We start from the raw sequence: 12,670 nt of genomic DNA on the forward strand, positions 1-12,670 counted from the left end.
AGCTGGCATGGTGAGGCTGGGATTAGTGTGTTTCAGGAGTATAAAATGTGCCCCCAGCCCTGCAAACTGGCTTCAGAGGCTATTGCTGTTTTTCAGGATGAATCTTCAAATCATGAATGTAACCAGCGCACAATCCTTCTCTATGGAGTCGGAAAAGAGCGTGACGAAGCCAGGCATCAGCTAAAGAAGATTACCAAAGATATCCTCAAGATTCTGAACAAGAAGAGCACCACAGAATCAGGGGGTAAGGAGCCCGGTGCCCTGGCTCCCATTGCATTTGTCTGTGTTCCCTGCTCTCACGGGCCTTATCAGAGGGCTCCATGCCACTGCCCCCAGTGTTTCCTCTCTTGCATGACTGTCACACTGGAATGTGAATAGGCACATTTGCACTCCAAGGCCTTACACTCACTAATAGCATCCTTCCTGTTAATTCACCGCCTTCTATAGGGAGATACAGGTGAGTTCTCTATGGTCATCGCTGTGGTGATGTTCTGAATAACCAGTGGAAACACTGCCTCCAAGCAGCCAGTTCATCGTTCCTTTGCATCATTTGCTCTTTCTCTGTCCTCTCATATGTCACATGAGCTGCAAATCATGATATGGATACTGACTACACACTGTTCAGAAGGGAACTGCCAAAGTAGCCATGGCTAAGTGTGTTACCACATAACTCCGGGTGAAATGGGCAGTTGGATCCTTTTGACTTGACATTTTCTTTCCCTGTTCCTTTCACAAAGTTTTGTTTTGTTTTCAGAGCTTAGTCCTTGCATTGTGTCATTGTGTTGCATAATTGGAGTCCTCTAATTATCTACTTCACGTTTGCCTAATTACTCTTTTTAAGGTTTACATCAGATCATAGTCATGGTCTAAAACATGGCATCATTTTCTATGTCAGCACCACCACCGCTCTCTCCCTCGCTAACAAGTCGGCCATACGAAGGAGGAAAGGGTTGTGTTTGCCCAGTGTACACAGATGTTCTTTCTACTTAGTTAGAAAGTCCTAGGAACCTTTCCATTTTTATGACTTTAACAGGATATATTACTAGGGCTTGTTATGTCTACTAGATTTTTCCTAAAAGTGGAAACTGTTGACTTTTTTTTCTGCCATCAGAATACGTGAGCCTACCTGAGCTCAGCAGAAGAGCTGCTAGGCTGTGTTTCAGCTTTTTCTGGAGCGCCACTGTTTGTCAGATGGGCTTTTGAGAACACAGTGAGGAAGTTGCCCTCATGTGATATCCATCCCTGGCTCCCTTCCCTTGCCTGTTTAGGACCAGAGCCATGAGAAACAACCAAGAGCAGAGAAAGGGAAATGAAACTCTTTTGTTGACTTCTTCTTGTTGAGCTAGAAAAAGAAACTGCTCTGTCTAAGAAAACTCTCTCAGAGAAAACAGGAAATGAGTTGGGATAGAAGATTGACTATGGAAGGCTCACCAGTAGCTAGCCAAGGGCGTCTGAAGCAGCTTTCAGCAGAATTGAAATGCAGGTGGGAGGTGTTGATACCTGTAAGAGGCACAGTCATGCTTAATGTATCTAAATTAGTGTAGAGGGTCTTTGCAGATTTCTGCAGTTTATGGTGGAGAAAGACCAAAGATAGTCAGAAGGGGAGAGAAGCAGCCTGCTGTCAAGCTCCCTTCCTTCCTGCAGTTTTGCCTTTGTGCCAACCCCCTAAGCTGACAATCTTCCATATGGACTACAAAAGAGATGTTCACTCACTGTTCAGGGTTTCAAAGTATCCGCCACATAAACACCACTTCAAACTGGCATCTTCCTCTATTTAATTCCAGCTACAGTCCTCAGCCACGTGGTAAACAGTCTTCATTTTAAGTTATTATTTAAGACTTTGTTTATATACAAGAAGTTAGCCAACTGTACTTGAGGCTAAAGGAAATTTGTACACACACACACACACACACACACACACACACACACACACCTATCTCTACTTTTCTCAGCAATGTGAAGATTAGAAAGGAAAAAGGAAAACAATCCCTTAGACTAGCATATATTTTGTTATTGGGAAAACAAAAACTCGATTTTTGAAGACACTTTCAAAGACACTTGCAGAAGCAACCCAGCTTTCCCTGGGAATTTGTATCAAGAAGACTGCTGTTACATTTGGTCTCTTTCAGATAAGGGCTTCTGTCTTCTAGGCAGGCTGGAATTTGATCGATTACCCTGAACATCTCTTCCTCATGCTTCTGCCTCCCATGTGCTAGGGACTGACCTCAGGCCTTACGTGTATGCTGACTGAGCTACCTCTGCTCCCCTAACTTAAAGCTTAAACAATATTTCCAGCTTAACAGCCAAGTTTCATGACAACTTTACCATAACATTGTCTAAAAGGTCAACACTTTCTGAATTTAAAGGCTTAAAATCTTAATGTAAAAATTAAGTATTGGAAGAGCAATGACACATGCTAGAACGACAAGAATAGGCAAGAAAAGCGTATTAAGGTCTGTTGTTACTTGTGCAGGTGGCATGCGAGTCTTTCTTTTCAACCCACCACTAAGCATCAGTGTCTCTTTCCAGATCACAAGACTCAGTTATTGCTTTTCAGTTGAGCTTTTATGACTTTACATGTCTCATTAGTGGAAGCTGTTCGCACAGATGAGCAAACCAACATGCACTTGGGAATTCTGAGCTAGGCCTCCTTCCTCAAGTCGTCGGTTCTGATCCGAGGGAGACAAGATGGATCATTCATGCACATAAGAAAATAGGTCCGACCCTTTCAGTTCGGAGTAGTCATATTAGGGAATTGAAAGCTAAATCAAAACTTGGGTGTCTCAAATATACGTATGATACGTGTAAGAGCAGGGAGAGAGGGGCTGATGGGAAGAGACACTCAAAGAGAAGGAGGTCTCATTCATTCGTGTCATTGGTCTAATCTGACAGAAGTGGACTTTTGTCACATACTTTATCAGCACTTCCTCTGATGTATGTGAGCAGGAATGGGGGGTGAGGGTCAGAAAGCAAACTCAAGCGTCAGTCCCCCAGTGTCCTCCACTCTCTTGTTTGTTCGTGGTCTTTTATTAGCTTATAACTCAGCGAGGCTGCGTGAGTTGTTCTGACTGCAGGCGGGTAACTTCACTTCTAGCATTTTTTAGACATGGGTTCTGGAATCTGCACTCAGAGCTTCATGCTTACAGGGCAAGCCAAAGCCAGCTCATCTTACTACTGTTTAGTCTGCTATCACCATCCTTTGTATGAGGCTAAACGTCACAATTCACTTTGGTTTCATATCTGACTTACTGTTCAAAGGAAATTCCGCTTTTGATGTGGAGCTTGGAATCTTGCTGACTTCCTATGCCTTCTGTAGAGATATAAGAAACATTTGTCTTCTGAACTAACAATTCCCACGTGAAACTAAGTTGCAGCCATCCCTCTAACCAGATAGCACACAGTGCTTTAGAACTGTAACCTGACCATTACTTTTCATTTTTAAATTTGCCTTTGTATATACATAGATGCAATCCAGTTTCTAGAGACTTTAATTTTGCTCTTAGTTGTTCAGAAAGCCAGAGTTCCTCAAATAAGCAAGATTGTAAATAAACATGCATATATTTAACTGATTATAAAATACAAAGAAGAGTCTAAAAGTCAGTGAAATGACTCAGAAGGCAAAGCCACTTGTCACCAAGCCTCACCACCTGAATTTGGTTTCTGGAGGAGAGAACTCCCTCAGACTTTGATGAACATTTGATTCATTCCTCAAATATTCCATGGTGAAATCATATGAACACAAAATAAATAAATAATCCATATTTTTTTAAAAAGCCTATAACATGTCCTGTTTATTCATAGTGGGCTTTGGTGTTCCACATCCTACCATGGCGGTTTATTCCTGTATTTTTAAAGTCACTTAATGATGAATGTTAATAAGGACACATTATGGTAGCCAGAATCAAGTCATTATTTGCAAGAATCGATAAATTATGGCATATATTCACACCTTGGGATCATGTATGTGAGCATTACTAACATTTAGTACACATTAAAATTACCTAAATAATGAGCCAATCTTAAAACAATGCTGAGTGAAAGTTCCCACCCACTCAAGTCTAAACCTTTGTCCCCTTGAGCAGAGCCAAGAGGTTAGAGTTGGGTAGGTGGTTTTTTGATTTATTACTTCACGATTTGGATCTCTTTCTGTTTGTGAACATGCATAGAGTATATATTGCTTTCGCCTATGTATGCCATACTTCAGTAAAAAATACCCATAAAAGGCTGGGACCGGAAGAACTTGGCAATGTTCCAGGATCCACATACAAATACCTGGGCGTGATGGAGGGTGGCTGTAATCCCATTGCTGTGGAGGTGTGGCTGTGGGCAGGCCCCTTGTGTTCCTTAGCCAGCCAGGCTAGCTCACTTGGAGACTTTTGGCCAGTAAGAGACTCTGTCCTAAAGTACCATCAGAGAAGATAAACTTCACTGCTGTTGTCACCCAAAGGGTGACACTAGACATTTTCCTCTGGCCTCCATACACAGGTGTGTACAAGCAAGTGTATGCACACTCATACACCCATCAAAAAATGTTTAAAAATATGAGGAGATTGATTTAAATGGACAGTAACACATGTCATGTTTCTTCAGTTGGGGACGAAGGACAGAAGGCCAGGAAGAGCAAGCAGGAAGTCTTTCCAACCCCGGAAAATGTGTTCACAAAACTGCAGCTCCTTTCGTACTTTGATCAGCATCAAGTAACATCTCAGGTATCCATTCAAGGCTGTTTGTCACAGACTGAATATTCCTACTTCCTTAAAGCTCAGTCTCAGTGTGCTTTTAGCCTTAACTTTTATGAAGGACCTTCACAGACATGAAAGCATATGAAACTTCATTTCTAAGTGTTGGTTGTTTTCTTCAACACCAGTTTATGAAACTATTTTTGCTTTATAATAATTAGCAATACATAAAGGTAATTCCTAATGTACTTATTATATGACATGCTGTCGAAGCGTCACTATTGGTAAAGGAGAAACCATTTGATGATTTAATTAAAATACTGTGAAATTGAGAAAAAATCCATTTGTTAGTTAACAAATCTCACTTTTCCTTTGGGGTCATTAGTATATAGATTATATTGAAATTTTCAATGATGTTTGTAAGAATGCTGATTTGTATATGTTTTGGCTTCTGTGGAAACACCAGTTTCTAAATAGAATCACATGAATTCACATGTTACTGTAAAAATGATCGATGTATCTAAATGAAGCCTCTCCCAGCTCTTGGTTGTATGATTTTCCTTGCTTTTGTCTGAGCAGATCTCTAACAATGTGCTGGAACAGATCACAAGCTTTGCATCTGGAACATCCTATCACCTCCCTTTGGCTCACCACATTCAGCTCATCTTTGATCTCATGGAGCCAGCGCTGAACATCAATGGGCTGATTGACTTTGCGATACAGGTGTCAAGCAGACCGTACTGTGCTCTTCTCCTATTAAGAAAGCAAACCAACCAGACACTAGAGATTTATCCTGTTTCTTTCTAACTTTTATTTGTTGATTTTAAAACCAGGATATCACTATATTGTTTAGCTGGTCATTCCATCTGAAGTGACCCCTGAGTACCTAAGGCTACAAGCTTGTGGCCTGGCTTACACTGATTTAAAAGACATTTTTAGATATCTCTTATGTGCATGGATGTCTTGCCTGCATATGTGCACTCTGTGTGTGCCTGTAAAATTCAGAACTGGCTCTCTTGAAAGTGGATTTATGGAATTTTATGAGACACCATGTGGATATTGGGTACTGAACATGTTTATGTTATGTGTATTCTTATAGCAAGTTAGCAAACATCTGGTGATGGTAGATGTCCTTTCCCGAATTTTACCAGGTACAATGCATCCTGCTACCTGTAACCACACTGCGATATGATTTTAGCACGTGAGAGTATCTTGCTCCTATTAATTGAACTTACTCCCCTTTGATTATCTTTTCCTAATCACATCTCTGCCCCAACTCTCTTTGGCCTCTTGGAACTTCATGCCTTTGAACATGTGCCAGTTCCATTACATTAAAACTATTTTTAGCACTTAGTATATTTTAAAGTGTTTGAGACATTTTGAGTTAGTAGTTTTCCTGTTGAGGTGTAATTGGTGTTAGTAGTACACCTCTCATTTAACACTTTATACACCTGAAGAATTTTTGTTGTTTTGTTTTTTTTTGGTACCTTATTATTTTGCTTTGAGAATAATGAAATACTATATTCTCTATAGTATAATTCCCTCAGTGAAAGCATAAATGTTTTCTGAAATACTCCTGATAATTTTATTTGTTTCACTGTAGTTACACACATTTTGGTTTATTTATTCCTTTTGTTAATGAATAGACATTAGGCTTGATTTTTTTTCTATTATATAGCTTGCTCCAAGCTTTATAAATAAGAAGTAGTTACTAATGTTATTAATTGCATTCAAAGGAAAGAGAAAAGGAAGCACAACAATGCATAAGAAGGAAAGAAAGAAAAAGAAATGAAGAATAAATAGAAAAAAATAAAGAATGGGTTTTTTATTTATTTGTTTGTTTGTTTGTTTGTTTTGTTTTGTTTTTAAAGCCTAGTTCAGGGCTTTGGACTATCAGAAAGTTTTGATAACTATTGCAGCAGTGATTAAACCCTGGTCGTGTATAGACAGAAAATATTTGTTTAAGTTAGTAAGGGTTAGTAAATGCCAGCAACAGCTGGTGTGCTTCCTGAGGCCATAGCCTACGGAATGTGTGCACTAGTGATTCTCTAAACAGTTTCCTGTTTGTCCCCCTCCCCTGCCGCTTCTGCTGCAGTTGCTGAACGAACTGAGTGTGGTAGAAGCAGAGCTGCTGTTGAAGTCCTCCAGCCTGGCAGGAAGTTACACGACAGGATTGTGTGTCTGCATCGTAGCTGTGCTCAGGCGGTACCATAGTTGCCTGATCCTAAACCCCGATCAGACAGCCCAGGTGTTTGAAGGGTGGGTATATAAGTAGTGTTTATTTGGTTTTGGTTTTGTGTTTTTCCTAATCCCAAAAGGTAGAATTCATAGTGAGATACAGTGCATTTAGGAGAAAAATCGTACTGAGTTCTAAAGGGCAGTTTTGTTTAGACTGTTAGTTTGATTGTTTTGATACCATTTGTTTTGACATTTTAGATGTCTTATTAAATATAGGAGCTAGAATTGCAGGAACTGCCTTTTTATTTGCTCACTACCTTCGTCTCCATGCCCTGGCCATGTCCAGCTCTCTTCTCATTTAAGTGGCCCAACAACTCACTGCGAGCACCGGATACTGGTCAGTGTCCGCTTGAAAAGACAGTCAGACGCTAAGTAATCCTTGCACTGCAGCATCTTGGCCATCTTCTCTGTCTGTGTGCCAGATAGACAACGGCTCATTCTGCAGCTGAGGAGCTGCCCAGTGTGTTTGAAGAGGCTGTGTTTGAATGGCCAGAGAAATACAGGAGCTCGGTGCAAACATTGTGCTGCCTGCTTCCCACCTGCTCCTCTAGGGCCTTTTCTAAAACAGACAACGTATTCTTTATTCTCCCGTCTCTTCATTTGTCTTGTCCCCCACAGTAACCTAGCACAGGATTTCTCCAGCAGCATCAGTTTGCAAAGGCTTTTCTTGGTTTACACGTAACTCTAGTTTCCAAAGTAGAGTGCTGCAAACCTGGAGAGCTGTGAGATGTGTATATTTCTGTGAGGCTTCACTCTTTTGTATTGTTCAACAGGGGAAGAGTTTATTTTGCCTTCTTTCTAATGTCCTATTTTGCTTTTTGTTGCTTCAGTAAACACTGTGACCAAACTCAACCTTACCAAAGGATGTTTTTGCCAGTGTATAGGATGCAGTTGTATCTCTGAGGCGCACCAGGACGGGAGCTCAAGCACAGGCTGCTTGTGGGAACTTCCTGGCATGCCTCCCTTGCCTGCCTAGAGCCACAGGCCACCAGACACTGGACCCTCCCATGTGAATTGGAAATTAAGGACATGTCCCCAGGCCATTCCCAAGTGACTCAGGTTGTGTCAGGTTGACAGCTGTCTCTAACTATGACACACAGTAGGGCATGTTTTGCCAAAATCATAATTTCTCCCCTTAATATGATAGAATATCAGAGCACAGGGCAAGGTTTTAGTCCTGGCATGTGAAAACTGCTGTAAATGAAGGCAACTGTCAGTTTGTATTTGTTTATTTTAGTCATCGGGTAATTCTTTCCTTTCCATGTTCTGTTGGGATCTGTTTGCTTCCGCATACCCAGCAGATTGAATCGTTGCTTCCCCTTAAACTGCGTGACCCTTGTTTGTACCTTTTGCCCTCTTTTGTCTTTATACTCCTTAAATTTTTATTTATTTTTTAAATTTATTCTTCTCTGATATATTACAATCCCCATTACAGTTACTCCTCCCTCCCACTCTTCCCAGTTCCTCGTCCTCATCCGGCCCTTCCCCCACATCCACTTCTCCATTTCCCTTCAGAAAAGAGCAGGCCTCCCGGGGATATCTAATGAATGAGTTACAATAATGATAATAGGCATATCCCTTATATCAAAGACGGACAAGGCTACCCAGTAGGAGAAAATGGGTCCCAAAAGCAGGCAAAAAAATCAGAGATAACACCCGTTCCTACTATTAGGAACCCTATAAGAATAACAAGTTACACACCATAACATGTATGCAGGGGACCTAGATCAGACCCATAAAGGCTCCCTGATTGTAGGTTCAGTCTCTGTCGGCTCCCATGAGCCCTGCTTAGTTGATTATGTAGGCCATGTTCTTGTATACTTGACCCCTCTAGTTTCTACCATCCTTTCTTCCTCCCTCTCCTCTGCAAGATTCCCTACATTCTTCCTAATGTTTGATTGTGGGTCTCTGTATCTGCTCCCATTAGTTGCTGGATAAATCTTCTCTGATGGACACTTATGGCTCTGGTCTATGAGTATAGCAGAGTATCGTTAGGGATAATCTTATTCACTACTTTTCTTTCTAGTTGTGTTTGGTTCTGTCCTAGGTCTCTGGGCTATTCAACCTCTGGTTCCTGGCTCTCCAGGCAGTTTATGTGTCGGCTTCTCAGAGTGGGTTGCCCACTCCCAAAAGTTCTGTGCCACCTTTATACAGCTTATAGGCTGGACAAATTGTATGTGGAAGATTCGTGGTTGAATTCATGTTCCAGTCCTGACACTGGACACCTTGCCTTGTTACAAAAGATGCCTGGTTCAGGCTCTATATCCCCCACAACTAGGAGTCTGCTAGGTTCTCCCTTGTAGATTCCAGGGAGTTTTCATTGCACTAGATTTCTACTGTGCCCCTCAAGTGCCCATTACAGTATCTTTCCCAGTACTCGCTCCCTAACACCTGATCCCTCCTGTTCCCACACCCATCTACCTTTAGTGCACCTGCAAAATCTATTCTATTTCCCCTCCATTTGTCCCTTCTTGTTTCTTCACCTCTCTGGGTCTGTGGATTGTATGTAGCCTGAATTGCCTTTTACTTCACACCTAACATTTACTTATAAGTGAGTACTTATCTCATTAGGACAAAACAGCAGCTGACAGAATAGGAAAAGATTTTCACCAACTCCATATCTGACAGAGGAATGATATATCAAAATATATAAAGAACTCAAGAAACTAAACACCAACAAACCAAGTAATTCAATTTAAAAATGAGATACACATCTAAACGGAATTTTCAACAGAGGAATCTCAAATGGCTGAGCAACACTTAAACAAATGTTCAACACCCTTAGTCATCAGGGAAATACAAATCAAAATGATCCAGATAGTCCATATTACACCTGTCAGAATTGCTACAGTAACCACACACACACACACACACACACACACACACACACAAAGTGGCAGCTCATGCTGGTGAGGATGTGGTGGGAGTGCAAACTTGTAGAGCCACTGTGGAAATCACTGTGGTAGTTTCTCAGAATCTACCTCCTGGACATATGCATGAAAGATGCTTCATCCTACCACAAGGACACTTGTTCAACTGTGCTCACTGTGGCCTTCTTCATAATCACAGACACTAGAAACAATTTCCATGTTCCTGAAGCAAAGACTGGGTAAAGAAAATATGATACATTTACACAATAAAATATTACTTAGCTGTTAGGAAAAAAATACATTATAAAATTGGCAGGCAAATGGATGGAACAACAACAGCAACAACAAACCATCCTGAGTGACGTAATATGGACCCAGAGAGACTAACATAGCATGTTGCTCTCCTTTATCCTCACCAAATGACCCCATCAGGAGACATTCCTTCAGATACTGCATGGCTGCTCCTTATTTTACTGGTATCCGTCTCTGATGCTGGAGAATGCCTGTTCCTAATGGATCTGAACACTGTAGACCATCTATCTCGTCATTTCCCTAGTTTTCTGAATGGTGGAGAGTGGTCCACTATGTACCCAGTCTCCCCTTTCCTTTCTCTGTTCAGGTCACTTCACCTTCTTTGTACAGGGTGGTGGCGGAGTCAGACTCATGTATGGGTGGACCACAGGTTGCCTTCTGTGCCGTACTGACAGCTATGTTGTGTGGTCAGAAGAGTCCATGGTTTTGAATGGAGGAAAATGGCTGTGGTGTTGGTACTCTTGAAAGGAAGGCATTATTGTAAAGGATGCATCTAAAGAGAATGGGTTTTCATCTTGTTCACATAAGTCAAGGTAAATTTGTATGTAGTTAGCATAAACAAGAAGAATGGGATTCCAAACCATGGATTCAAGTTCAACAGATTTCCCAGACTGAACAACTGTTTCTTTCCAATCTAGTGAACAATCCTTGCCAGCTGATTGAATTTGTGAAACTTTGTATTGACTTAAAGCTCTCTGCCAAGCCTTTTCTTCTTTTCCAGGGAGTCACAGCAGCTTAAGTGATGGAGTTTTAATTGCTAATCATAGTGTGAAAAATTCATTTCATTACCTATGTGTCTTTTAAATGATGTTTCTTTTTTAAACGTTTCTAGTATTCGGTGTAACAAAAATTGATATTTAATAACTTCATATTTTTATGAGCAATCAGGTTTCTTTTTTGTTTGATACATATTTGTAAGTACTAGGTAGACATTAAAAAATTCATTACTTACTCACATAGTATAAATACGTGACTTTTTATTCCTGTATGTGTGTCCTCAGGTTGTGTGGTGTGGTGAAACATGTTGTGAACCCCTCGGAATGTTCTTCCCCTGAAAGATGTATCTTGGCCTACCTCTATGACCTCTATGTATCTTGCAGCCACCTCAGAAGTAAATTTGGAGACCTTTTTAGGTAAGCAGGAAAAAGTAAAAATCAGAATAAAACAATAGAAAGCCAGATTTGATCACACCTGTTTGTTGGCGGTCCCGTTTCTGTTTATATGCTGTGCACTAATGTAAGCCAATCCAACGTTCTGATCCACTGGAGACTCATTTAGACAGACACTAAAATGCCTAGTAACAATAAGTAAAGATGTGTGACTGCAAGATTGTCTTTAGTAGATGACAGTGGCTTTAGGTGACAAGCCAGCACCCCTGGAAGTGTCTCTTACTTAAGATTTCACATTCTTTTAGAAGTGTTAGATAAGCCATATTGAAGCCATGATAAAAATCTGGTATGTGCTTATGTTTTAGTTTAAGATAGAATTTAAACTTTGAAAGTCTCATGGTGCTTTTGTGTCAAGTCCTCTCTGTTCCCATCTCACCTGTAAAGCAGGCTTTTCCTGCTACTCCGACTTCCGCATCTCAGAGTTGCAAATTTTCCTCCTTCCTAGTGGTTAGGAAGGCTCAACACCTTAACCTCCCAACCTGGCGTTTTAAAATGTATTCTTCTTTTTTTTTAAACCGGCTTAGTCTTTAGCAAATCATTTCCTCCTGCATAGAGGAGGCTTTGATGGAAGGCTAGCTCCTCCCTGAGTATCATTCAACCAGCGCGAACTCTAAGCAACTATTTGCAAGGCCGCTTTTATGCAACTGAGTCACAGGGTGATAAGGCCTGGTGTTGGCAGCACTGCACAGGAGTACCTGTGTGGATTAGGGACAGTGCTATTAAACATAGCTTAAATAAGTTGCTTGTTAGTAAACCTTTCGATGGCAACCATTCTCCTGCCAAGAGTTTTCCACCTGTCAATTAATTGTGTTGCTTAAGGAACATTTTTTAAAACAAGTCCCAAAGTTTTTAGTGTAATCAACTTTGTACTTTCATCTTCTCAGAACTCTGACTCAGAGTTCATACCGAATTATTTTTTGCAGAAGTTATGGCCTCCTGTTAGCATACATTGCTGTTTGTGTAACTATGGTTACAGTTTCTTGAGTAAAAACATTCTGCATTTTGTCTTTGCTTTCACCTAACTAGGAACATTTTCAGAGTTCCTTGCAAGCTTGCTCTATGTTTGTCTCTCTGTTCTTAACTGTCTGTCTAAGTCCCAGTTCCTTTCATCTGTTGCTTAGCATGGTGTGTGCCAGACATTAAGTGCCTGTTGGGGAACTACAGAAGGAAACAACATGGCAGAGGGCATTGGAATGGAGCAGAGACGTCAGTGACGGTTCCTCTGCTCCTCCATGCTCTGTGCTCAGTCTGCTTAGCAGTGCTGTGAGCTCTCCCTCCATGTTGGATCACATTTGACCTCTCTTCAGTGCCCCAGGCACTACCAGAACGGGCATCTTTTGCTTGGACCAACTTGCAGAGTCCTTCTCATTGGCTTCACTGCCTTTACCCAGACTCATCGTAG

At 41.1% G+C, this 12,670-nt stretch overlaps 1 protein-coding gene across 3 annotated transcripts in view; it reads left to right on the top strand.

Moving 5' to 3' along the window:
• The window catches only part of MED12L (mediator complex subunit 12L), a 303,185-nt gene that overhangs the window by 207,529 nt on the left and 82,986 nt on the right, over positions 1-12,670 (top strand). For all 3 annotated transcript variants that reach the window (XM_080929626.1, XM_080929627.1, XM_080929628.1), the window contains exons 16-20: positions 97-244; positions 4,591-4,709; positions 5,259-5,402; positions 6,775-6,938; positions 11,101-11,232. In XM_080929626.1, coding sequence (XP_080785752.1) covers positions 97-244; positions 4,591-4,709; positions 5,259-5,402; positions 6,775-6,938; positions 11,101-11,232 — 707 coding nt within the window. The remainder of the gene's footprint in view (positions 1-96; positions 245-4,590; positions 4,710-5,258; positions 5,403-6,774; positions 6,939-11,100; positions 11,233-12,670) is intronic.

Source organism: Micromys minutus (genome assembly GCF_963924665.1).
Source record: "Micromys minutus genome assembly, chromosome: 15".
NCBI classification, from domain to species: domain Eukaryota; kingdom Metazoa; phylum Chordata; class Mammalia; order Rodentia; family Muridae; genus Micromys; species Micromys minutus.